Genomic DNA, 27,350 nt, shown 5'->3' with positions numbered 1-27,350 from the left:
ATTTCACCTTCCCTTCTGAACAGAACAGCATCACAAAGAGCTTTCCATGAGCAAGCGAGTGCCTATGGGCTGATGGGGGGGGGCACGGCTACACCTTTTTGTGGCCATGCTCCTTTTCATATGGCCGCCATTTTATGTTAAGCAGCCACTGTGTGACTTACCACCCATGGCCTACAGGTCTAGCAGGATTCGTGGAACTGGCCCCTGGAGGCAAAACCAGATGAAAAGTCCAAGCTAGTTGGAAAGTCATCAGGACTCTGCTAAAGACCTGATCACTCCCACCTACCTCTCAAATGCCCACTGAGCATACTACTGCGGCCAGTATAAATTAGTATGCGACAATGAAGGTATTTGAAAATCAGCCGTCTTTGGTGGGGAAAGTGGAAGAGAACAAGAATTTACAAGTCAGAACAAAATGCAAGTGTATACTTTCCAAGGATTATGTTCCTCCAGAGGATCTAAAGTGATTGTTAAAAGCGCATTGTGTTTCCCACTCACTGTCCCAAATGGATGAGAGGACGTGAGTTAGGTTGGCAGCCTTACTCTCAGTCCTGTTTTCTTAAGCATAACGCTGAAGACAAATATGAGAAGGAGCTCAATTTTCTTAGGAGGAAAGTTTCAACAAATCTTACAATCCATAACTCCCAGCAGAGTATATTTACTGGTAACAAATTGATTGTTTTATAAAAAGTAAAACTATTGTATTTTTTTTTTTTTAAGTACCTGCATCCATCTTGCTTGCTGTTGACTTCTTTTAAAGGCTGAGGGGAAAGTGTGCAGAGTATTATCAGTGTTTAAAACTACATTCATAAAATTACCAAGTGCCAACCATAACACTGGCAAATGTCTCCATAATCTCACCTGAGCTCAGGAGCCTATGCCACACACATGACCAAGACTGGGGGGAAATCCAGTCGTCTGGTTGCATGCTGCTGATGCACAAGCCCTAAAGTTAAGGAAGGCCTTTTCCTTCTGCAGTGATCTGATACTCTGGAAAGCTGAGATGCTTCTAAGTGCTGATTAACATGGGAGTTCTCTGTGTTACATCCCAGCTGGGAGTATGCAGGTAGGCCAGCTCCTCTTTTCTTCCCCGTCCACCGTTTTCTCAGACTTCCAAGTTAGCCAGCTCTGTGCCTCTGTCCTCAACTGGCATGCTGAGTTCCTTGGGTGGTGCTTCCTCTGGAGGTTTCCTGCATCCATTATGCTTCACAGCCACATACACAGATGCAGAAAGATACACCACTGTCAGGAGCGTGAAATAGCCGAAGTAAATGTAGAACTGGAAAAGAGAGAGGGGGAGATATGATGTGTTGAGGCCCTGTGCCTTATTTTCCTCCAAAGCACTCAAAAATCAGAAATGATCAGCAGCCCACAGAAGCACAGAACAGAGCTAGGAGGGAAACTCTTAAAGAACAGGAAGAGCACCACTGGATCAGGGGTCCATCTACTCTAGCGGCCAGCCAGGTGAAAATTCCCCTCAAGCTCCCACATACAGGCATAACAGCAATTGTCCCCCACTGCTTTCTGTTTGCCAGAACACAGCATCTGAGCTGGAATGTTCTATGTAGCTACCGTAAGTCAAAATGATATCCCATCTCTGACAGCAGGAACTCCACATGATGTGCATCTGCCAACCTCATTTGCAGTGACATACATAAAGCTGGAACTGTAGCTAAAAAAGGCACCCTGCTTTTCCTCCAGCCTCATCGATAAAGTCTACCTGAACTAACCCAACCAAATATTTCTCCAACCTGTGCCCGCTACTTCCAATAAGGAAGATTTAAATACACATGCATATCCTGCTGCCATGCTATTCCAATGCACTGCCACCATTTTTTATCTTGTCACATGAGCAGCGGGTAATTACAAGGCTTTATTAAGCCCACCACAGCCATGAGCCAGCAATGACAGCCCTTATGGGAACAGATTACATTTGCAGCTTCCAGATCAGCATCTTTTTAAAAATAATAATATAAGCTCGGTTCTTGCAGGATGGATGAAGCTTTTGTTGAGGACAATGTAAGAGAAATCTGCAAATGGCAAGGATTAGTAGCAATTTACATGTTACAGCCAGTGTGGTGTAGTGGTTAAGAGCGGTAGTCTTGTAATCTGGGGAACCGGGTTTGCGTCTCCGCTCCTCCACATGCAGCTGCTGGGTGACCTTGGGCCAGTCACACTTCCTTGAAGTCTCTCAGCCCCACTCACCTCACAGAGTGTTTGTTGTGGGGGAGGAAGGGAAAGGAGAATGTTAGCCGCTTTAAGACTCCTTAAAGGGAGTGAAAGGCGGGATATCAAATCCAAACTCTTCTTCTTCTTCTTAGGGGGTAGTTCTGTAAACTCAGCAGAACTTTGCTTGGCAACAAGTTCCACTGAAATCATGTGATTTGGCATGTGCTCAGGATCACTGTGTTAAGGCTCTCACACAAACCTTACATTTTTTGGAAAGGACAGAACTGAGTGACTCCTAGCCACCCTAGAAACTTACCCAAAGCAAGGGCATACGTCTCTTAACATAAATAAATAAGCAAGATAAAGAACAGAAGTTCTATTTTTCTTGGCTTACATGCCTTTTGGTTTTTGCCAGCCCTGCTTCCACTCCAGAACATGATGGGCAATACATAGAATGGGGTCAACAGCCAAAAGTGGTCCAAGCAAGGCAAGAGGATCCACCACAAATAAGTCTCTTTGAGTTCCCACTATGTGGTTCACCAGATTATTCAAAGGACCTCCTTCTATAGGAGGAACCTACAAAGTAAGCCCCAAAGGCAGCTAGGACTGGTCAAAAGCCCACTACTGCAAGCCTCAGTGTAACTTGTGCTTCTTACCTGAGGGTGGATTGAGAGACCCAGACCTCTCTTATCTGTTATGATGATGGTGATGACAGTCTTGAGAACTGTGGCGAGAAAAGTGTTGATTCCAAACACCAGGGCACAGAGCTCTTTGGACAGGGAAGCTGCAATCTGGAAACTTCAGTCAAAGCGAGAGAAAGAGAGGAAGGCAGGTCAGTTCTGCTGGCAAGCACTGAAAAGGCACCAAGGACAAAAGGGAGGGTCGCTTTATGGCTCAGGGCAAGGGTGGCCAGCCTGTGGCCCTCCAGACAATGAAGGACTACAGCTCCTATGATCCCAGACCACTGGCTATGCTCCCTGGGGCTGATGATAGTTCACAGTCCCAATACTGACAAAAGGTGACATTGCTATGAATTCTTGGCCAAGCCAGTTATCCCTGTGATAACTTTGGGAGTCCCACAGGGAGGGCCACAGGTTCTCCATCCCAGGACCACAGCCACAGATGGTGTGCTGCAGCATCACCGACAAACAAGGCACTCCCAAAGATCAATGCATTTTTACTTACAAGCCAAAGATGGCACAGAGATAGGGCTAATGCTGGTTATTTTGTGTTGGCCTTAGAAGGCAGCTTGGGAGTGTTTACACCAAGAGGAGAGTTTGGGAAGCTGTAATACTTTTATCACTGATGTTAGTGAAATATCCAATGGTTAAAGGCATACAGTTGCTGGCCTGGAAGAGTGCTAAAGACTGCCTAATCCAGTTCTTTGTATTTAGTTTACCATCCCCGCCTTAGCACTTCCAACAAATTAGCTAATATCATTCAGAACATCAGCAGCAATCACCGTAGCTTGTTAACCTAGGCTGAATACTAAAAGCCTTCAACAACATATCTACCCTGGGACCAAAAGGTTATTCTTGGCATCCTTACAAGGGTGGGGGGATATTTATTGGCATTACAATCCCTCCTTTAGCAAAGCAGATACTAGAAAGCTAATTTGGTCTACTATATATTGGGGTATGCATGCAAAAAACCCCCCACATCTTTTTGCATGTTGAAAAGAGTGAGAATGACGATATATATCCAGGTAATGATGGATATAATAATCTTTATGTTCCTCACCACCAGCGTGACTAATGGAGGCCTAGTCATCAAGTTGTTCTCACCACTCACATGGCTATAGGCACAAGGAACTGGTAGGAGCCCCTGAAGAGGATGTAAGCCACGTAGCAGAGCCAGATGTTGGCAGTAGTGTTCATCAGCAAAAGGAGGCCTGCCTGGAATGCTGTCACTAAACCAATCACAAGCTCTGACCACAGCGTCCAACGGATCTTCACGTAGCCTGCAGCAAAGGAGGTGATGGCACCTGCAAAGAAACATACATGTTGTCAAGATATGGATGAGAGGACCAGGTATGGACAGCAAGGCCTCCACTCTCCAAAGCGGCACTTGCAACAAGGGGCACAGCAGAACAGTCATTGTTTGGAAAAACCCAAGGGACAATTTCTACCCCAAATATCCAAGGAGATTATTTTAAGCCCAAGGTAATTGAGGAAGAAATTTCTCTTTGGGCACTTGCCTTTGCTTCCCTGAACACCTTTTGTTTCAGACATTTTTAACCCAACACTTTACACTAGGATACAAACATGCACACAATGACTAAAAAAACCCAAAGCATCCCCAATAATTTCTTGGAATATTTTATGTTCTGGACAGTTTTTTGTTTGTTTGCAGGAATAAAACTGTATACAGCTGAGCAGCTGAAAAATGGGGACATACCATACAAACGACAAAAAAAATATGTCCTAGAACGGCGGGAAGGGGGGGAGATGATGGCACTCCAGATGTTGCTGGAATTTGCCCCAGCCAGAAGTTCAAACATCTGGAGGGCTACAGGTTCCCCTGCCCTGCCCTAGAAGGACTATGCAGCAAGTTATTTCTAGGTCAGTTCTGCAATGAAAAGTACATGGGGAGAGGAATTTTTGCCCTTCCTAGTTGGATTTAGCAAGCAAGGTTTTGTTTTTTGGACAATACTGACTGGGATTCAGATTCATAAAGTGCAACTCTCACAGAAGTAGGGGGGAAACTTGTCCTGAGACAAGCCCTTAAAAATGTTTAGTAACCAAGTTGCTCTGGATCCAGCTGTAAAGGTAAGGGGTGGGTCACTTTCAACATAATTTATAGATTTCCTATAATGGGCATCAGCCTTTTTGCACCAGAGATGCAATGCATCCAAGTATACACCACAGTTCTAGCATGGTTTTTAGGATGATGCAAATGAAACCACCATTCTGGGTGTGAGAAAAGAGTAAAACTCTTAACAGGATGTTTCAAAACATGCTGCCAGCTGGGAAACTGCAGTGTAAAACCCAGAGAGATGAGAGGCAACTCGGGAAAGCCAGTGCTCTTTCCAAGCACAGCTTCCTTGCTGGCACCAGACTGATCAAGTTCTTAGGTGTAGCCACTACTGCATCTGCTCCCTGTTCTGGTTGACAGTGACCCTACGATCCCTTTTGGCTGGAGATGGCAAATACTGAGCTTATACCCACCTGCATGCAGAGCATGCACATTATTCCTGAGCTTTAGCACACAATAATGCATGCTTGTAGACCAACCTTGCAAGCACCCGGTTGGGGAAGGTTAGTGGAATGGTTGGCCTAGATTCTCCATGCAGGGAGATCCCTGAGGTGCATCACCTGAAGTTGCTTTAAACCCAAGTCATTTTAGCAGAAATTGCCTCTGCATGAATGTACCGTATTTTCTGTGTATAAGACTAGGTTTTTTCCTAAAGAAGAATGTCAAAAATTAGGGGGCATCTTATAATCTGAGCCATCTCCCCCCATTTTCTTAAATCTGAGTCCCCAAAAATACGGGACATCTTATACATGGGGGCGTCTTATAGATGGAAAAATATGGTACTTTAGGACCATGGTCTAGGAGACTCTGCTAGGTGCTCTGAATTCATATTTGGGGCATAAAGCAGAGAGAGAAAGGGGTGGGGTGGGGTTATAATCAAGCTCAAACGGGAAGTGGGGGAGGATCTATATACCGAGGAGCGTTGAAGCAGCTTCCACAGCTCCGTTGTAGATTTTCCTGTTGTCTCTTGTGGGATATATCTCATTCCACAAAATCTGCACATAATAGAGTATTAGGTAGTAGCCAGCAGAATTGAATATCCACCAAAGGGACCAAAGTCTTAACTGCGGCAGCCGTATAAATGCCGCCAGCTCCTTTAACATCCGGAAAAAGACCATGTTCTTCCAGGTGGGGGCCTTGTGCCACGCTGGATCCCCGGCCCCAGCGTTCATTTTGTCCAGCTCAGAGGGCGAGGTGCCATTGCACACAGGCTCACTCCTGTTGAAGAAGAGGCTGCGCTTGGGGCGTTCCAGGAAGAGCGTCAGCAGCAGCCCAAAGGACATGAAGCCCAGGGATATGTAATTCAGGGTCGTGAAGGTGGTGCCCCCCACTGTGACACAGAGCTGCCCCAGCACGGAGCTGGCGAAGACTCCCATGAGGACCGAGGTGCGGGAATAGCTAGCCATGCGCTGGTAGCGCGAAGGGGTGACCAGGGAGAAGATGTACGAGGAGTAGGCCACCCGCGCCGCCATGGTGATGCCGTAGAAGAATTCCATGAACTGCATGGCAAGGATGCTGGTCCCGAAGATCAGCAGCAGCCAGATGGCAATGTGGCTCAGACTCTGCAGCACCAGCACCGGCTTGTACCGCAGGTAGTCGGTCAACAGGAAGATGGGCACCAAGACAGCCATGTATGAGTAGGACAGCACAGGTGTGATTTCATTGGTTACCTGCGAGAGAGAAACCAAAGCAATTCCAACGCCTTCCAACAGCAAACAACAAAACTATGTACACGCTGCCCCTCAAAGCCCCAAGTGATGCCAACCCAAAGATGGGTTTGAGAATCCCAGATGTTAGGAACAAAGATTCTCATTATACTTGTAGTCAAACAACCTAATCCCTCTTCTCCCTCAACCACTGATTTGGAGCTCTCTTCCTACATTTCTTTTGCTGAGCAAGATGTGCAGAGGCCTTATATGCCACCTCTTAAAGCAACAGCACATGGTAAATCAATGAGGCTTCAACACAACCACCCCAGTGTGTATGCAAGAGGCTAATACAAGAGACAGCAGTCTAGATTTTGTGTTGTGTGTGTTCTGCCATAATCCAAGGGTCCACAAGTGCAATATGGCCCAATCTCCACAAGCTAAGCCCCCAACGCCACCCAAAGTGATTGCACTGATGGGAACTCCAAAAGCAACCCCACATAGGAAACTTCCTTATATCGAGCCCATCTAGTTCAGTAGTTGTCTGCACCAGAGAAGGGCAGCTAATGACCAACGGTCTGGGATTATGGGCGTTCTAGTCCAACAAAACCTAGAGAGCCACAGGTTTTCCCAGTCCTATCAAGAGATGCCAGGGATTGAAACTGGGACCATGCTCTACCACTGAGCTATGGCCCTTGACCCCGGTGCTTGCATATCTACGAAATGAGATTGGCATGATTATTAGGACTATGCTCTAAATCCCATGTTGTAGATCTTCCAAGTCACTCTTTAAGTGAGAGCCTGGAACAGCTGAAGAAATGGTGGCTTTAATCTGCATGCACAGCGTTCTGCCGTCAGACACAATGTTAAATTTTTTAAACTCCAAGTTAATACATCCAAACTCTGTCTGGAAAAGCACACTCAGTACTTTGTATGCTCTCACTACTAACCTTAGTCAGCAAACCCACATGGAATTCTATGGTTCATCAAGCTGTAATCGCTCTGACCTATATTCCATCTTCCAAAATACATGACCTGACATTTTACTGTAATAATAACTTTATGACCGGGTCAGTTTACCAAGCCACCTAGGCATTACTAAGTAGTCCATGGTTCACAGTGAAGCTTCCTTTACTTGCTTGCTGAAGGCAGGCAAGGGTGAATTGTCCTAGGTGACTTGTTACTGTTGGCTCAGCCATTTTTACTGATATATGTAAGCTATTTCTGTGTTGCCCAAAACAGCTTAGAATAATAAGTCAAAGCAGTACAAAAAAACTTTATTAACCATGCAATTAAAATCAATAAATATTTAACTCATAAATACAAAACAAGAGCGACAAATAGCACAGATGCACTACAGCTAAGCCCCTCATTACTGGCACAAGATGCCAGTCACTCCAGCTTGTCTTAGACATTTGGGCTTAAAATAAAATAAATACAATTTTAAAAAAGCAGGGAGTAGAATAAAAGCCTTGGGGAAGGGAGTTTCTTAAACAGGAGCACACCACAAAAAAGAAATCCCTATCACATGTGCTGCCAATCTAATTTACCCACTGATAGATCTATGAACTGAGGTCAATAGGAAGGTCCAAGGCAGGTACATATGGGCACAGATGGTCCTTCAAGAAACTTAATTTTAACTAGCTCTTTGAATTGGGCCTGGAAACAAACTGGCAGCCAGTGCAGCTGATATAATACTGAAGCAAAATGTTCTGATTGCTTTATCCCAACTAACATCTGGGCAGCTGGCATTTAGCACTACTTGAAGTTCCCAAACAATCTTCAAAGGAAGCCCTACCTAAAACCCATTGCAGTAGTCTAGTTTGGAGGTAACCAGTGCATGGGTAACTGAGGCAAGATTTGTCACACTAAGAGAGGGTCTTCGGCTGCTGTAACAGCCAAAGCTGGTAAGGGCACTCCTAGCCACTGCTGGCTGTCCTTCCACAGATTGATTTGTATAGTGTCTGGACAGGCCCCGCAGCCTGCAAACTTGGTTCTTTAGAGGGAGTTCAACCTCAGCCAGAATGTGTTGCTAACCTCCTTTTGGATTAACTGGCTTTCCTTAACCATGACCGCTTTTAAATTAGGAGAGGCTCTCACTGCAACTAACTTTGGGAGTCATAACCCTGCACTATTTTGATCACCTGTTTTCCGGTATCATTTTGCAATGCACTGAGAACACTTTACACAGGGCACAGAGCAGGCAAGCATACTAATACAAGTACAGCACTGTGTGCTGGTTCAAGGAAGGCGAGGTGCTGGTGACACTCAAATCTGCTAAACTGTGCAAAATGTCCTGGGGGGCCCTCAATTTCTGGAAAGGCACCTGCTGATCACAGTCGCCTAATTACAAATATTTGGTCTTGCAAAAACAAAACATCTCGAGCGCCTTCTTTCGTTGGGAGCCCAAAAGCAGACCACCCCCCTTCGAGGTCCCTTGCTAAGGAGGTCAGCTAAGCTTCTTCTAGCCTCTTTTGATTGGAACTTGCTGTTTTCTAGCCATGGAAACAAATCAGCAGGAGGGACTCTGATCCTTGGCCAGAGCTGCCCTGCTAGGACACAGACCAAAAAAATAAATAAAGCTTTCTCCCAATGAGTGGGGGGAGGTGCGGAAGGGACAGCCTCGTGAACAGGACTCGCGGAAGGTTAAATTCACTTGCCCCGTCAGGAGAGACAAAACATTATGATGGGTGCCACAAGGAACATTTGGCACAACCACCCTGTCAAGTTTTGCTTTAAATGCTACCCAGACCATAAAACTGCAGGCATTTGTGTATGGTTTACACATAATTTGCACATAAATTGGTGTGCCTGGGAGAAAATCCACAAATCCTTAGTTAACACTTGAGCCATCCCGACTGTTTTGCTATATTTTGAAGGCAAATCTGCAATCCTGACCACAGTTCTTCTTTTTAAAGTGCATGGGCTTGCTCTATAGGAGCATCTATTATCTTCATATTGAAATCTGTAAGGCAGCTAGTCCTAGATCCTGAGAGGGCTGCACAGAAATTGTTGGCTTATATAGTCCATTTATTATACTGCACCTTTCTTTCATCGTAGAGATACATAGGGGTGCCAGGTGGCCTGTCATCCAAGCACTTAGCAGACCCTCCCTTGCCAGACCTTCTTAGAGCCCCCCACTCCAGTGTAACCTTCCATTCTACACAGAAGCAGTTTCAGGGTCAGAAGATGGCAGGCCTGGTTAATGGGTGAAAAGGCAAGCAAGGGGAGGAGAGGAACATACATCAAACAAAACGAGGAGCAGAACCAATGGGGAAAAGAGACAACTCCACTAAAAAGAAAAAGTAAGAAGAGTTAGAAGAGGAACTGGGGAGATAATACGAGTTGGGAAAAGCTGGCACCAGCTACGAATGACTAAGAAGCAGTTGCCCCTCCATTTTCAGCCAATGTAAAGGACGCAGTTTAAGCCAATTTGAATAACTTGTCTATTTATGGGCAGTTTCTGTTGGGTTTTCTGTTCAATGAGTTTGGGAAATGTGAACACATAGAGGTCACAGGCTGAGCCAATACACAGGGTTGAAATCTCTGCTCTGGGGCAATAATTATGGAGGTGGCCCCACAATTCCTCCTGCTCTAGGAACTGCTCGGTGTCTACTCTCATGTGCTGGAACCGTATTTTTTACCCTAGTCCAGCAATATGTCTCAAAGTACCACCTCATTGAATTCAACCTATTTCGGCCTATCACTAGCAAGGCATCAGTGTCATCCACTGCCTTCCTTCAATCTCCTAGTCTTTTAGGCTGGGAGAGGCTTGGAAGGATACACAAAGTTCGAGTGAGAGCCATGGAATGGCCTTCCTTGCTTTCACACCATCCATGCCCCCCCCCCCCCCCAAATGTGGAAAATGGGAGACTCCTTTCGGGCCAGGGTTTATTGCTCCAGTGAACATCAAAAATGTTAAGAGATGAGTTGGGGCAAAAAAACCGAGAGAAAGAGTGCCTAAGTCTCCCCCCCCCGCCCCTCCTTTCAGCATGTAAAGAAACTGCTCACACAGTAATCACCATGTCTATGAGTTTTGGCCCTTCCAAAAGGGCAAAGTTGGAAGGCAGAATTACGTGATCATGTATGTATGCAGGCTGCCTCCCTGTCACCTCTCCCAGCCAGGCCTGTGTGGGATGAGAGCTGCCCCATGTCCCAGAGAAGCATCTGAGGACAGAAAATAGAAATTATTCATTGCTAAAGGGAGAGATAGATGGTTTAAACATAAACCACAAGGAAATTAGGTTAGCAGGTCAGAGAGTTAAGTTCAGCAAGGCTGTTGCAATCCCAACGCATATTCTGTAAGGCAGTTCAGAGTTCTCAGAATTGGAGGGGGGGTGGAATACAGACTTCTCCCCTCCCCCTTAAAGCCAATAACAGAGAAATTCATACAACCTTTGTGAAGGGTGCTTTTTTAATTGCTAGATTTAAAAAAAAAAAGCAGAAGCGCTGTTGGCTAGTGGACAGATTAGCCAACTGAAAGCATTTTTAATTCATTTATTATGTCCAAAACATGAACAAAAAAATAATAAAAAATGTAAGTTTACAATAAGTTTAGAATATTTACTCTTTGAAAAATGTGGGAGGTCACCAGCACAGACATTTTTATATCATTATTTGGAAAGACCAAGGGAAAATAATAGTACTAAAATTGCAACTGTACAAAACGAACAATTGAAACTGAGTGTAGCATTAAATTAAGCAGGGGGAACTTCAGCCTTCCCTGAGTATGATCTGTATTTCTGTATCTGTCATGGCAGTGGGTCTTCCAATGCATTAGGGTTGGCGTCCTCCCATAAGCACCACGGCACTCTCAAAACTCCCTTGGTACCCACCAAGATTCTCACCCTTTTCAGTTTTTCAATTTGAGGATAATTATTTTCCACATGAGCGAAAGTGGCACTGAGCGAAAGTGGAAAGCACTTTGCAGGCCATCTAGACACTTCACCTTCTGACTTAAATGTCCCCAGAATGCCTCTGTGCATGACGTAGGGGGTGTTTGGCATGATCTTTGGTTTGGTTGTGTGCTTTAACTGATTTTTTTTGGAGGGGGGAAGTGTTTGAGAGATGTTTTGTCCACTTTTCATTTGTTTGGGGTATGTGGATTTTGCCTATATTTGGGAGGTGTTGCCTGCTTTTTTTTTTTTTTTTTTTTGCCTGCTTTGGAGTTTCTGCAGCTGCTTTGCCTATTGTATTTTTTGGGGGGGGGATGCACAAGCTTTGCCCATTTTTCTTCCGTGAAACTGGAATTCTGTGGTGCCAATGGCAATTTATTAAATTTGCAATTTTTTATGTGGGCCTAAGAAGGTTGGGGCATGATCTGATTTTAAAAATCCCAATGATTTGAATGGAAAAGACTCAAACATATGGTGAACTCTCTGCTGAAAACTGACGAGACTCAGAAATACTTGCTATTTTTCTTTTGCGCAATAGGATGATTCCCAAGATAATGATTTCAGCATGTGGCTTTTTGTAATATTGAAATCTGTGATTAGATCCATTTGTCGTTTTTAAATGAGACATCAGTAGAAAAAGCAAATACTAAAACGTTTATATCAAATTAATGTTCTAATACTCAGTTTGATTCCTTGTTAGGCATTTACTACCTGGTAATGTTCAGTTCTTTACTTTGTAAATCACACCCTCAAATCTCCCCTCTCTTCACCACCTCCACAGTCCACACGCACCAATTATCCTCCAGCAAAAATGATAGTTCTGACTGTAATTGTAACTGAGTGGAATAAAGTCCCCAGGGTGTATTCATCCTCAAAAGTCACTTGAGGAAGAATGGCAGTACCCCCATCTCCTTTGAGCAGAAACGTATACTTCCTTGCTGTGGAACCCTCTCCCTGAAATTCTGTTCAAGTCACACACACAAGGAGGTTTGGCTCTATTCATGAGCCCTGGACAGTCCCAATGTTTACTTACTGGAAGTAACAGGTCAACAGTGCTTCACTATCTCAGATACAGATAGGTAGCCGTGTTGGTCTGCCATAGTCAAAATAAAAAAATCCTTCCAGTAGCACCTTTAAGACCAACTAAGTTAGTTCTTGGTATGAGCTTTCGTGTGCAAGCACACTTGCGTGTATCTGAAGAAGTGTGCTTGCACACGAAAGCTCATACCAAGAACTAACTTAGTTGGTCTTAAAGGTGCTACTGGAAGGATTTTTTTATTTTCACTATCTCAGAGAGAAGCTTCAGTTAACAACCCTGCACCTTAGCCTGTTACTTCTAGATAAGGAGCAAATGTTTGCATGTCTTGGAAGCTTGAGGTTTTATTGACAGATCAAGGCTACCAACCAAGGTATCAAGCCAGAGAATTGGGGCAGTTCAGAGGTAATGCCAAATGGTAGCTTGCCCTATTGTGAATGAGGTCCCAGGAGTCTTGTGCTAACATACTCCCTCCTTCTCCTCCAGTTCTGCATGGTGACCCCCTGCCTCCTACTCTGGTTCAGAGCATACAGTAGTTTGCACCATTTAGTCCAAAAACTCATCTATGGTATGAGCTCGCCCTGGGATTGAAAACCAGTTTGCCAGGTGGGATTAAATGGCTCTCCTCAAACCAGGAAAAAGAGGCAGGGAATTGCCATGAATGGGATCAGGGAGTGCTTGAGTTCCTAACTGTGTCGAAAACATGGTTTGGTGTGGTGTCCAAAGCAAGTCAATGAGAGCTGGATAAGATGTGCAAGAGCTTTCACTAGATTTATGAGAATCAGGGCCATCCACATGCCCTGCAATTTATACCACTTCACTGCCCTCCTCCTTTTCATTATCGCTGCACTCTCCCAAGATGCCCTCTGTCTCCTGGCAGAGAGCACCACTTGTTGCTGAAACTACTAGAGAATAGCCAGGAGCAGATTGTGGAAGAAATGGGGGCCATGGTTGAAATTGAAGTTGCTGAGTAATTCCTTAGTTGAAGTTAGGGGCAAAGATACACTTTGATGCCATCTGCCAGCAGGAAGGAACGCTGTGTCACATATCCCACAGGTACCCAGCCTCCAAAAGTGCTAGATCCAAAGCAAAGAAAAAAACTAAGGATGGATGGAATGAACGGGAAAAGGACCAACAAAGGGGGAATCTTAAAACAATGCAGCATTTGAAGAGAGAGAGAGAGAGAGAGAGAGAGAGAGAGAGAGAGAGAGAGCCCAATGCATTTCAACACGTTGCTTCCTTCCTGGGCAAAAAGATCTTACATTGTTACAACAGTTCACAGTGAACAGACAATTCAGATGCTTACTTAGCTAACCCAGCTGAACAATTCACTTACAAACTCAACCTGTTAAACAGGCAACAGGTAAGCAGGCAACAGGATGAAGTTCTTTTTGGTTGCATTTAATGAAAAAAAGAAGCACATTGGCACCCTGCAGCACTGTGACCAAATGATAAAACACTTTCCCAGTGATTTTCATTACTTTATTAACTACGTGAAGCACAATCCATTTCCCATCGGGCATGCAATGCTGCATGGCAAGGGCTGCACACGCTGGCACTGGCTCAGCACAAGCCTCTTCTCTCACTACCTTTCATGTCCAGAATCACAGAATTACGGTACTGGAAAGGACAGTGAAGGTTACTTTGTCAGACACTCTACTAAGCGTAGGCTCTACAATGCAGGATGCAGCCTCAACATCCCTGAGCTGGTCATCCAGCCTCTGCTTAAATACCTCAAGCAAACGAGAGCCCACCATCTCCCAAGCCAGTCTGTGCTGCTGATAGCTCAGGGCTTATCCACACTGACCTTTTGTTGTTTTGCCCCAAGCTTTCACTGCAAAAACCTGCTCTTTAAAGCTGAATTGGAGTAAACGTCTATTTGGGTTTTCCTCCAATTGCTGTTTGCTCCAATAGAGCTTTAAAGAGCAGGTTTCCATGGGGAAAGCTATGAAGAAGGAAAAAAGTGCTCTGACACAGAGCTTTAAATCGCAGGCCGTGGCTGGAAAGAGCTGGGGAAAGGTAAGTGTGGATAAGCCCTCAATGTTTGGACGTGTCTCCTAATGTGTAGCTGCACGGCAGGAGGCCTATGCCCACCTGTCTTCTGCACATCCCAGCCACCCCTCTCCTCCCCATGGGCCACCCACTGATCCACTTCCACCTCTCAATTTTCCCACCAGCACACACAGGAAGGTTATGGGGATGGAGAAGCAGCCATCCCTAGCCTACTGCCCCAGACCAGGAGCTACTCAGGAAAACTTGCTCCGTTCATGCGCCAGGGCTCCCTTTGGCCTTCTGCAACTCTCCTCTGAGCTCACCTCTTCCTTTGTGAAGTTCTTCTCCGACCCCAACAGGTAGGGGGTGATGAAGCTCTCTCCAGGTCTGATCTGGTTCATGAAGCCATAGAAACAGAGGTAGAACACAAGGAGCTTCCAGCGTGGGTCCGGGGGTGGGTCGGGGGGTTGCTTTTCGGGGTTTTCGGCCTCAGCAGACATGGCTCGCCCACGTTGTCTCAATCAGTTGTAGGAGAGAGGAGCTCTTTTCACAGCATCCCTGTCCCTTGGCCACAGAAAAGCCTCCAGCACGCATAGGTGTGTCTGCAGAAAAAGGAGAGTTTGGCACCACGTCAAATTTCCTAGTTGGAACACTGCAAACTAATACCCCCATCATCTGGCTAGGAATTTAGTTAATTTTGTAGCTACAAATCTAAGAGAACAAACAACACTCTGGTTCCCGCCCCCCTGCTGCCACTGCAATGCCTTTTAAGTCCACTTCCACATGGTGCCTGTGACCATTTCAACTGAATGCTTGAAGGCTGCCAGATTAGAACTTCAAAAAACCAAGAAATGCTGAAGCAGAGTTTATTCAGCTGGACTGATACATTTGGAAGCAATGAACGGTAAATACTGGCATCATCCCTCTTGTTTTCTACTCTTTTACTCCAAGCAGCTTAGAACAGAGGTTTCTTTAAGGCTCACAACAGCCCTGCGAGGTAGGTGGGCTGAGAAATACCCAAAGGACACCTTGGTCACATCGTAACTGAGCAAGGATAAGAACCAAGTTTGCCAGCCATACAAATCTAACACTGCCGCTGCTGTAACACACAGGCTCTGAATAAGGAATAAGTGGCAATAACAGTGGTTAATACTTATGATTAACTACTAACCAGGTTAGACTGGAATGCATCATACATGAAATTACTTTTCAAGACCAATTGGGTTTTTCAGCTGGTTCAAGTGGTTGTGAAGAGGCTCTGAACGGGGGGCTTCAGTGCAATGAAACATGGCTGGCCATGCAAGCATTTGATACATGACTGGAATTCATTCAGCAGTGTGGAAATGAATGATCTTATGTATGTGTTTTATGGCCTCATTCTGTTTTGGTTGTTTTCCTGAATTACTGTTACCCACCCTGAGATACAGTATAAAGGCCAGATAAAGTGTATGTGTATAGATATATATAGATATATATGAGCATACTATGCCGGAACTGTAAGAGAGACCTGAAAACCCTGGACAGCCATCATCAGACAAGGAAGACAATGCAACTGAGCTGGATGGACCGATGGTCTGATTGAGTATAAGGCAGCTTCCAATGTTCCCACAATTTGCACTGAACCAAACTGGCCAAAGTGCTGGTTTGGGGCAGTCCATAAAATCCCACATGCCTGGGGCCAGCCTATCCACAAGTCCAGCATCTCTCATATGTGCACATTCAATCATTTAGACTAACATAAGACACCCTTCTCTAAGTTGTTCTCTCTGCAACAACTCCATACACCCCCCCGCCCAGTGAACAATCATCAACGAAGCAGATGGAAGTACCAGAGACGGGACCTTCTTCCTGGTGGCTCAACACCTTTGGAACACGCTCTCCAGAGATGCCTGCCTGGTGTCTAATCAATATCACTCACTCCGGTGGAGTTGCTGCTATTCTCCTACACTTCTTCAGGAGAATTTCTTCTGCTGCTTTAGGGTGGGGTTGTCGTTGTAGTTTTACAATATTTGATGCTTTTCTTCCTCCAATTGTAATATGGATATTGTCCTTATTTACAGTTGCCAAACACTCAACAACTTTGGGCAAAACAACAACAACACCACAACTTTTCTGTCCGGATTTTCACTTTTTGAAATATGGCAACCCTACCTTATTTGCAAGCTGGCTTTCACCAGTAAAATGGGGGAAATGGGACATAAAAAACTTAAATAAATAATATTTGCTAGTTTCTACTAGCAACCCCCCCCCCCGCAACATCACATTCAGGCTGTTTTAACATCCTTATTATTCAAAGGATACTGAACTTCTATGACAGCTGTTGTGTTCTGAAACACTATGCTGAGAAAAATCTGGCCCACAGGCCCACTGGTTATAGGCAACCCCCTATAATTGATCAGCTGGTATTACCTCCTCTTGGCTTTCAGGATCAACAGGTTCACATTTAGCTCATTAAACATTCAATTTTCAATCTTTAGTTTCTTATAATGTACTAATTTTTGACAGTTATTGCCTTCCAAAGCAACTTACATCAATTAAAGAAATGAAAGATCAGCCTTACAAACTAAACAATCAAATGAGCAAAGGGAAATGGAAGGAAGAAAGAGAGGGAGAGGGAGAGGGAGAGGGAGAGGGAGAGGGAGAGGGAGAGGGAGAGATCTCCTTTCTATCGGCCACAATAAAGTCGTGAGCTAGAAGTGGGCATTTGTATCCAGCTCTCAATCCCAGGATGACATTCCCCTGCAGGAGTTCTTGCCTTAATAGCAACTGGTGGCTCTTGTGCCTCTGACCAATAGATGGGTCGCAGGTATCCTTTACCCTTGCAAGGCAACTAGCATTTGTAGCAAAGGCTCTTTCTGCCAGGGAGGCAAGGGGAAAAACCTATTGCAGCTGCTCCTTCCTTGGCCAGCAAGCAGATGGTGCCAGGCTGGTCTCCCCCTCACTGTGATGTTCTTCCTGGGAGCAGGGTGGGCAAGTCCCAGTGGAACTTGGTCACCCACTGATTAATGCAATGGGTGGAATTAAATGTCATGCTAATGTGATTGTCCAAGCATCTCCCTTCTCTCTCTCTCCACCCCTGCTAGCTGACCCTCCTGAGCAGTTTTCGGTGGGTGGGCAGGCCGCTCAGGTGCCAAGGGAGGCAGGAGCAGCTGCCCAGAGGCCTTCCAAGGAGAGGGGAGAGGAGAAGAGGCTGAGGGAAGACTCCCAAGGGAGGATGTTCGGAAAAAGGTTGAGAGGCTGCCAGTTCTGCAGGCAAGGGGTGACATAACTGGGCTCCACAGGGGTGCCGCAGAAAGACGCACACACACCATCAATATCTTACATACAGAGATGTAATAGCCAAGGAAGCCAGGAGGTTCCCAATTTGGCTGTGTCTGTGTCCAAGTGATAAGACGCTGTCTTTTTAAAAAAATTAAGCACTACATGTTAGAACGCTGACACAACGCAATGTAGTGAACATGTAATACTAGCATGGTGTTTGAGAGGGCATTTACAGTATTGTCTCAATTTAATGAGTCTAAGCTGCAACCCTATGCATACTCACCCACAAGCAAGTCCAAATGAACATAGTGGGATGTATTTCTGACTAAACGCACAAACAACTGCATTGCTAATAAAGTTTCATGGTAGGGCACTTGCTGAGACTCCAGCAGCTAGTAAAAATGGCATTAAAAACTGACAAAAGAAAACCAAAATATTAAATAAAAGTAAAACTCCAATAAGGCACATTTTACAATTAAATAAAAAAAAAAAACCCAGAACTCCACAGAAACTTAAAAGGTCTATATTTTATTGGGCCAACTTCTACTGGTCACAGTGTAAGCTTGTGAATTTCAGTAAACCCTTCTGTAAAAGAAGATAGCAAGCTGTTACCTTATTTGATCTTTGAAACACTGGGGAGTAAAGTCTGCAGAGTCATGCCATTGCATGCTCATTTGAGTCAGCACCATCACTTTCAATAAGCAACTATTTAAAAAAACAACACCACTGCGACACATGCATAGTCCTGAAATAAAAGGAAATGAAAAAAAACTACCATTCTTGATCAAAGGTTATTAAAGGTCTGAGCATTATCATTCCTACAAGTTAATAAAAGGAATAGTGCACGCATACCATAATAACGTTTTATTTTACAATTAGGTGGGACAAGCCTATTGTTCTGCTATACTGACAACTGCTATGGCACGGCTATGCCAACTTCTACTGGTCATAGTGTAAGCTTGTGAATTTCAGTAAACCCTTCTCCCCCCCCCCCCATGGCTCCTCTCTTACATCAGCTGTGTTGGTTGCCCATTTGTTTCTGGGTCAAATTCAAAGTGCTGGATGGAACATAAATGGTTTTACTGCAAAATACCATACTCTGCCATCCACTTAGGCCTGAGTAAAAAACTTTCCTGTGTATCTCACCACCATTAGAAGTATGGTTGGCATGTAAAAGGGAACAGACCTTCCCTTTGGTGGTGGCCAAGATGCAGAACTCCCTGCTCCAGGAGATCAATTTTATCTGCCATTGTTTTTCCATTCTCATTTGAAAATACCTTGACCCCGCTACTATGTGGTTTTGTTTTGCTCCTTCTGGATTTTCCCCCTATAGGTTTTTTGTTTTGATGGTTTCTTTTATCTGCCCCACCCCCACCCCACTTACGCTCTTTTTTCAGCTATATCTATAAAGATACTTCATTAATTCCCTTCAAAAATTAAGTTTCCCAACTCCTGCTAACATTTTTGTAATCCTAACCCCACATAAACTGGCTGGGAGAAGTTGAGGTGCACCACCTCCCCCACCCCCCCAAAAGAAACCCTGGCGAAAAGCAGCTAGGTTGCAGTTTTATCTCACACAGGAGGTACACTAACATATTTCTATAAATTTTGGGGGGGCCAAGACTCACCTAAAAAATATGGATTCAATAAAGGGTTAGATATATATGGGTATATAGAGGTTGTCATAAAGACACCACAATCTCCACTGTGTCTCACTGCCCAAAAGGAAACACAGACCCTGGTAAGAGTGCCTGGTACCCCTGGAATCTCATCTTGCTTGGAGATTGGGGTGACATGCAACAGAATCTACCTGGTTAGAATTGCTCAGCCTGAGATTTTCTGAATGTATTCTATGATGTAGTTTAAGCAGCTGTAATATTACATTCAGCTCTCACCCAAATATGTAAAGCAAGCCAGCCAGCTAGTTACATGTGGTTTATTGCACAGCTTATTCCCTTGGAATGTTATAAACACCAATGCAGTAGACGGCTGCTCCACTACCAGGTCATGAGAACTACAGCAATTAACCCTACTAATATTTACATACAATTGCTTGTGTGCGCACACATTCTCTTCAGCAGAGGGGGAATGTACATTGTGCTTGCTACGTACAATTAAAGGCCAAGATTCAGAGAGCTGAATTTCTAAAAGTCATGTAGCCCAACCCTCTCAATGCAGAAAATCCCATGCTAGAGCATCCCTAATAGGTGGTCAACCAGCTTCAGATGAAAAACCTCTAGAAGAGTTCTCTATTTTGGGGCCAATGAACAGGGATTTTTTTAATTTAGCTTTGGGAGTTGTAGTTGTATGGGAGTGCCAACTGCGGGGGGGGGGGGTCCAGTCTGACCAAATATATCACCATCTACATTACTTTATAACAATTATTGTCAAAAAAAGCATAGGTCTGGAGGACTACATAATGGTCTGTAGGCTCATCAGGAGAACACCAGTACTGTATTCCACAGCCGCAGTCATTAAAAATGAGCCCCGCTCCCCACTTAACAGCAGAGTTTGGTATATATTACTATGGGTTACAGATCTTCCATAGTTTAAAGCTGCCATCCTAAAAACCAGGAAGCCTATTTGTAAGCACAATGGGATTTACTTCTAAGCATTGTTAGGATTGCACTGTAAACAAGCACCGTTTCAGGATTTATTTACTACTAACACCTTCTTGTTTAGAAAGACTTTACCACTAAAACCTTCCTGTTTAGAAATGCTTTGGGAGCATGAAATGTGTGTGTGTGTTTTGCTTTTAACTTGTTGCAAGGAATTGTTTCCACAGGTGGAAGGCGGCCAGTTACTTTAATTGCTGCTTCATATCTGCTTTTGTATTCTGAGATTTTCGTAATCTCGTTCTCCTATGTTTACTTTCACCCCTTGTCATAAGCCACCTTCAGCTTTTTCAGAGGAAAGGAGCGGCTGGCATACACGTTTTAAAGGCATGCATACATTAATTTTAAAAAAAAAACAACTCACCCCCTCAAACGCGCGGCGAGGTGTGGCCGCCACAAGTTTTACTACCCCATACACCGCTTCCCAGGTGTCAAAACATACATTTGTCACAGGAGCAACGTGGACGAAACACCTGACCTATGCTCCTTTGCACAGAGTATCAAAAACTGCAGCAAGCGTGGGAGCAACAAGTTCCCCTTCTCTTTCCAGGACGAACCTAGTTAGGGAGCATGGGGGTTTTGCGTTTTTTGCAGGACAGAGCCCTTGGTGACCCTGCATCTCCCAGGTGGCATCCCAAACATTTCCCTCTGGCTAACCAGGCTGGTCCCTGCGCCCGCCCCAGGCCCGCCGCCCCCCGGCTCTCCCGGCCCCTTCTCCTACCTTTTGCCTCTTGCTCTCGCAGTGCACGGATTCAGGCGCCTCGCCAGCAGCACCTCGCCGCCATCCTCTCCCCGAGCAGCGCGCGACCCTCACAGCGCCGCGCGGGGAAGGAGCTCTGCAGGCGCCTCCCGCAGCAGAGCCCTCCCCCAGGCGCCCGCGGCCTCTCGCACGTGGAGAGAGGCGAGGCGGGGAGGGACCGGTGCCTACTGGGGACTGTAGTTCTGACGAGGCCCCGGCGCTTGGCAAGGCACCGCGGAACTACAGCGCCCACAATGCAAGGAGGGCGGAAGATGTTCCCGCAGATAAGCAACAACGCGCCAACAAAGCCACGCGCTCGCCTGCTTCCGTTTGCAAAAATCAAACCCAACCCGGTCAAGTCGCCCGACTTGGGGTTACTGTTTTCTTCACCGAGAACGACATTAAAATATGAGCGACCAGGAAAACTTTTCGCAGTGTCTGCCAGCAACTAGCGGGTTTTGAGCTTGCAACGCGATGCTTAGCCCGAAGTGGCGTGGGAAGCGATGGGTCTCGCTTGGAAATCCCGCTCATTGCTGGTGGGTCCGGGCTGACACCTGCTGCGGAATACGGTTGCTCCTCCTTCGCCTTTAATGACTGCAGAAGCGGAAGTTTCCTCCGGTGTCGCTCGCACGGTCGCAGCTGCTGCAATTCCCTCGCCTGTCGAGGGCGCGGGAGCCCCATCTCCTTTGCCCTTAGGCAACCCTTATTCCCGGGGGTTATCTGTCCCTCAGCTCCTGGTGCAATCCTATGCCCTCTTCCTGAGGCCGCTCAAATCCCCAGAGGTTGCTTGGCGCTCTTAGGGACACACGACGCTGCCTTACACAAACGTCATCTAGCTTCGCGTAAATTATAAATTGCTGAGGGATCTGGTGGAGCACGGAATGGTTTTTTTGGCCCGCTGTAGCAATTGTATATGCTTTTAAATATTGTATATCGCTTTCTTGCTTTCTTCTGCATCTCTATTTTGCCTCTCACAAGCTGAATCCCACACAATTCAAACTGAAATGCAACGCAAGAAGCCACGAAACGCAATTAAAAATCAATGTGGGTACTTAATGCGCTGCCTCCTGTCAATTTCGATCACAATTCCACGGGCGGTTCGCGGACCACCTGAATGAAGCAGGCCGCGGCTTGGGAAGCCTTGGTCTGCCTGCGCTATCTGGTTCCCTCAGAGTTTCAGGCGGGCTGAGGTCAAGTCCTCCATCCCTGCTCATCTCTCTTCAGTTATTAGCTACAAAATTTATATGTCGAAGGAGAGAATATGCTGTGTCTGGAACTGTCAGCTTTGCTAGGAATATCCGACCGGTTGGAAGGGAAGCCCTTCACATATCACGAGGTTTCCCCACATGAGCCTGTGCTTCTGAGGTCGTTGGACGGCTCCATCCCGCTAACCAACAGCTGGCCCCAAAATGTGCGGGCGGGGGCAGGACTTCGCATATTGCCGCTCTTCTAAGTCGCCCAACCTATCCACCAGAGGCCGCCACAGTTCCATCTCTCTCGCTTTTAAAATACTTCATCATACAAACAAGCATTGAATAAAACGAACAAATAATACAAAAACAGAAGAAAATGCAATAGCAAAATTACAAGGATAATAACATAAACTACAATCAAAAATATAAAGTACAGCTCCATCTCTAAAAATCATCCAGTTTATAAATAAAGGGGCTGAGAGAGCCTTTTCTTCAGGGGACATGGCAGGGGACATGGCTGGTCCATTAGGGCAAATGGGGGTGGGGTTTAAAACCTTCCCTTTCCTGTGATCCCCTTTGTGCTGCTCAGCTGACTGGGAAACAACCATGTGTAGTAAAAACAACAACAATAACAAAACCTTTCCTGGGTGGTTGAGGGAAAGCTTAAAACTTGCTTCTCCCTGGGATTCCCCTTGTGCTATTCAGCTAACTGGGGAACTTCAGAGTTAATCTCCACCTGGAGCCCCGGCCAGCTGATGACTGGGAGGTCAATGGTATCAAAAGCCAACTAGAGATCAAGAAGCAGGAGCAAGCTTGCCCTCCCCCATCTCACTCCAGCAGGGAAACCAAGGCAGACTCAGCCCCATGGTCAGGCCTAAACCCAGTTCAGAACAGATCTAAATAATAAGACTGTTGGGTGGTTGGTGAGATATCACAAAAAGTTTCTCTTCGGCGCATTGCTTAGCTTTTCAATAGACAGACGAATATGCATCTCCATATGCATCGTCATAGTCTGGAGGATCAGGGTTGCCTTCAGCGGGTCTCCCACCATCTCTGAGAACAGGATGTGGTGATACAGTTACAGGCTGAAATACACACAAAATTAATTTACTATATGAAATACTTTTCATTGTCACCACCCTTGTTTTACGGTCACAAACAAATGTACTCCCAATGCCATTTTCTCACTGGCTTTTAAAATATGACCCTCTTAAAATCCAATCAAGATACTCAGATGCTTACCATGTCATTACAGGCTGCCATGCGCCCAAAATGTGCTAAGAAAACAGTGGTGGAGAACTCCAGAATGCTGAAGAAGAGGAGAAAGATGACATGGCCAATACCTACATACTACACAGCAGAGAACCTTGCATAGTATACTTGTTCCTCCTACAAATTCATTCAGTTGTAACTTCAGAAAGTACCCTGCTAAACACATTCTGGGTGCACAAACAAACACATTAGGAAAAGTCGGGGGAAGTGCAGTGGTGACTATTTTGATTCTTTTGATTAAAGGGTCTACTGTACAGTACAGAACATTATATACACCTCTTCAAACATAAAATGGTAATACAGAATTGTTAATGTGTAAGAACCTGGGCAGGGACTTCCTTAGTATTTGAGTGCTTTGCAGAATCACAAAGCAAAGCACCAAACGCACATCTGACAAAGATTTGATAGGCTGTTGTACTTGGAATGCACAAATAAAGCTAAAAATATTTGAAGGCTGTTATTTTGGGATATAACGCATTCTGGTTGATTCATTTTACATTTGTGTAATAGATCAATTAAAGGACGGAGCAGTCTAAGGTACACCTGTGAGAGTACTCTCATGTATCATCCTTCCCATGGCATTTGCCTCAAGGCCTTTTAGAACCCAGGGGCCTGCAGATGGCTAGCAGCTGACAGAAAACTATTGACAAAGACACACACCATGCCATGGTGTCAGAAGCAGATTAAAGGGAACAGGATTAAAGGGAAGGGTTCTATTATAGCCTGTGGAAGACAAGCACAATGGCATTCTCTACTGCATGTTCTTGAAATGGCACATGAGCAGCTATGTACATGATTCTTTCCTCCACCCCTTACTAAAGATGTTGGTTTTAGACTCCTTTGTTTACATTTTTGCCATCTTTCCCCTATATTGGCTTGGCTAATATTTGGTCCACCAAATTTTGGTGGATGACAACTCCCATCACTTGCTGACTGGAGCTGGTGGGAGCTGGAGTCCAATGACATCTGGAAGACCACGCCTTAGCCAAACCTGCTCAGCATCCCTTGTACATAGATGAGGAATGTCTGAGCAATGACCCACTGAAGGGCTGCTTGTTATTCTTTGATGTGATGAAAGTGTAGAAATGTCATGTGGACATACACTGTGAAAACAGGAAGCGAAGCATGATTCTTTCCCATTTACTCATGTTCCCTGGATCTTGCCTATAAAGTTAATGGTTTTCTTACTCACGTCTCTTTGCTTGTTCACTTATCGTTCTCAAAAGCCCATGATAATGTGAATCAGCAAATACAGCTATCTCTGCTATGTATAGAATGATGCCAGCTAAGGTCATTACAGCACTTGTGATGTTTATTCCGACACTGCATTTCACCTGAAAGAGAGACACAAGGAATTCAGCCACCAACAAAACATTTAGCTACCATAGGTCACCCCCCCCACCTCCACCAATGATTCCTAACCTGATTTGCTGTTGAGTTGTAGTATTCTTCTGCGGACATCGTCTGGATGGTGTTACTGAGCAGAGAAGAGCAAGGCAATAGAGCCTTCTGCCTGATGACTGCCCTGGTGTCCAGAGAGGAAAGTGTCTGGGTCCTATTGCCAGATTCCCAGTGTCGAGCCCCCTCATATTTTATTGAATGAAAGTTCATGGGATCATGAGTTGGGATGGGGGGGGGGAAGGAAGAGGAAAGAGGGAAATGCTCTATATCCCACCAAGCAGTCATTCATTTTTCGGCCGACATGGACAGGGATCCAGAAAAAAGGAACTGTTCAAAAGAAAAACAAAAATGCATTTTGCTGCAGTTCACTTAAAAATACAGGAAACTCAATCTACTCCCAACTACACAGTACTGGCAGGGAATGGCAGGGAATGGCAGGGCCCCGAAGAGTGTGTGGCAGAGGCAGGGGACCAGGAGAGTGACCCAGGAGAGGGGACCAGTGATTTATGGGGTGTCACACCACCCGCAAGGCAGGGGAGGAGCAGTTAGAGGAGGTGGAAGGTAAGTAGGATGTGGAGGATGAAGAATGGATGTTTCAGGTGAGGGGCGGGTCAGTAGATTCCCAACCTTTGCCCACAGATAAATGCATCACATACAAAAAGGTGCATATTGGGCAAAAATGCCTACAAAATGTATATATTAAGAGAAAAACACAGGAAAATATTGATGAATTTTTGCGATGACTTCTTTTTAAAAATTGCAAAGGGTTGTGGAAAGGTAACAAACTGAACCTTTGGAATGGAAAAATGAGAAGCTGAGAGAAACCCTAATTGACAGATTTCAACATCCCTACAAGTGATAAGACAAAGAAACTTGCAAAGAAACTGTCTAAACCACAGAGCCTAGGGCTTGCTGATCAAAAGGTTGGTGGTTGGAATCCCCATGACGGGGTGAGCTCCCGTTGTTCGGTCCCAGCTCCTGCCCACCTAGCAGTTCGAAAGCATGTCCAAGTGCAAGGAGATAAATAGGTACCGCTTCGGCAAGAAGGTAAATAGCGTTTCTGTGTGCTGCTCTGGTTCGCCAGAAGCGGCTTAGTCATGCTGGCCACATGACCCAGAAGCTGTCTGCAGACAAACGCCGGCTTCCTCGGCCTATAGAGCGAGATGAGTGTGCAACCCCAGAGTCGTCCGCAACTGGTCCTAACTGTCAGGGGTACCTTTACCTTTACCTTTTACAAGTGATAAGGCAAAGAAACTTGCACTGGTTCTTAAAGAAAATCTATTCTGGTTGCTCAGAATCACTCTAGAACCAAATGTAATGTTGTGGCCTAGTTCCTTGGATAAAATCTCTGTACCAGGCGAGTAGTCCTGAGGTACTGAAGACACGGGGGGCTTGTCCACCCTTCTGCTTGTCCCGTGCTTTCAGAGAGGTTTTTCATTCGCCCCACTGATTTCCCTGACTGATGTTTGTTGTGATTCAGCAGTAAAGAGTGGGTTTTCCCAGGGGAAGTGGCAGCATAAACAAAAAAACTCTCGGACCCATGCCTTGAAGAAAGCATGAGAGAAGCAGAAGCACAGACAAGCCCTGAGAACCTCTTCCATGTAGCAGCCAAGAGGAATCCATTGGGAAACCCTCTCCTGTAGGAACTTCCATGGGCGGTGAAAGGGAAGAGCTTCTCTGTCATTTGCCAAAGGGAGTATCAGTTCTTCCTCCCTAGGCATTTCCCCAGCTCCTGTGCCCAACATTTACCATCAAGCCAGTGGTAGCAACAGATTCATCTGGGGACTTAACAGCTTCACCAAAATGCAGGTCTCAAAAAAAGAGGTGGTTTTTTGTTTTTTTTTACTATTAGGCATTATTTGTTTTGATGGGAAACTTAGTTATGTACAAACTTGTATTAATATTCGATTTAGAGCTGTAGAGAGAAAGAGGTACCTATTGAAGACTAGACAGCAGTCAGAGATAGCTCACAGATTTTGGCTGATCCACCTGCAGTCTCCTGCCTTAATCACTAGGTGCCACAATGTGTGTTACAAACAGAATTGCCAGACCTTTAATATTGTAAAAGACCAAAAATAAAAATAAAAATAAGTTGTTTCCTCCTCTAGAAAATGGTGATCAGACTGCTTAACTTCCTGGAGCCCAAAAGACTGCCAAGGAATCCCTATGCTCCAGCTATGGAGCCCTTGCACATTGCAGAGGATTCTGGGATGGGTTTGAGGGTGTACACCTGTTTCACAGAAGTATTGCTTGGGCCCATTATGGTTCACCGTTCTCTGTAAGCTGATGCACCTCGATCCCATCTGAACTCCCTGGCAGCTGGACGTTTTAGGTGGACATCAACAGAGGATGGTGCTTTCTAAGGATGTTTGTACAC

The 27,350-nt window shown here is 45.3% G+C and overlaps 1 protein-coding gene across 3 annotated transcripts; it reads right to left on the bottom strand.

Moving 5' to 3' along the window:
* Positions 1-584: 584 nt before the first annotated feature.
* On the bottom strand, positions 585-21,265 carry SLC19A1 (solute carrier family 19 member 1). 3 transcript variants are annotated; one of them, XR_013990695.1, is made up of 7 exons: positions 21,090-21,265; positions 14,816-15,094; positions 5,837-6,593; positions 3,961-4,153; positions 2,826-2,967; positions 862-1,279; positions 585-761 (listed from the first exon to the last, which is right to left on the bottom strand). XR_013990695.1 is itself a non-coding variant. In XM_081021659.1 (6 exons), the coding sequence occupies exons 2-6, from the start codon at positions 14,990-14,992 to the stop codon at positions 1,106-1,108; spliced, it is 1,443 nt and encodes a 480-aa protein (XP_080877785.1). In that variant the 5' UTR covers positions 14,993-15,094; positions 21,090-21,265; the 3' UTR covers positions 585-1,105. The 3 variants fall into 3 exon arrangements, 2 of the variants coding, with proteins under 2 accessions (XP_080877785.1, XP_080877786.1); XM_081021659.1 differs by having other exon boundaries at positions 585-1,279; XM_081021660.1 differs by lacking the exon at positions 21,090-21,265 and adding an exon at positions 18,366-18,498 and having other exon boundaries at positions 585-1,279.
* Between the last annotated feature and the right edge of the window lie 6,085 nt (positions 21,266-27,350).

The sequence above is a fragment of the Podarcis pityusensis genome (genome assembly GCF_964106645.2).
Source record: "Podarcis pityusensis genome assembly, chromosome: 1".
Classification (NCBI taxonomy): Eukaryota; Metazoa; Chordata; class Lepidosauria; order Squamata; family Lacertidae; genus Podarcis; species Podarcis pityusensis.
Note: the sequence above shows the minus strand (reverse complement) of the source record. Positions and strands in the feature narration are given on the sequence as shown.

Bases quoted from the DNA above. Each gene is read 5' to 3' on its own strand.
- SLC19A1 (XM_081021659.1), bottom strand. From the start codon at position 14,992: ATGTCTGCTGAGGCCGAAAACCCCGAAAAGCAACCCCCCGACCCACCC. The intron at 6,594-14,815 runs GTGAGCTCAGAG...TCTCTCTCGCAG, and splicing joins AGAACTTCACAAAGGAAGAG to GTAACCAATGAAATCACACC. The intron at 1,280-2,825 runs GTAAGAAGCACA...TCTCTTTTCCAG, and splicing joins GTCTCTCAATCCACCCTCAG to TTCTACATTTACTTCGGCTA.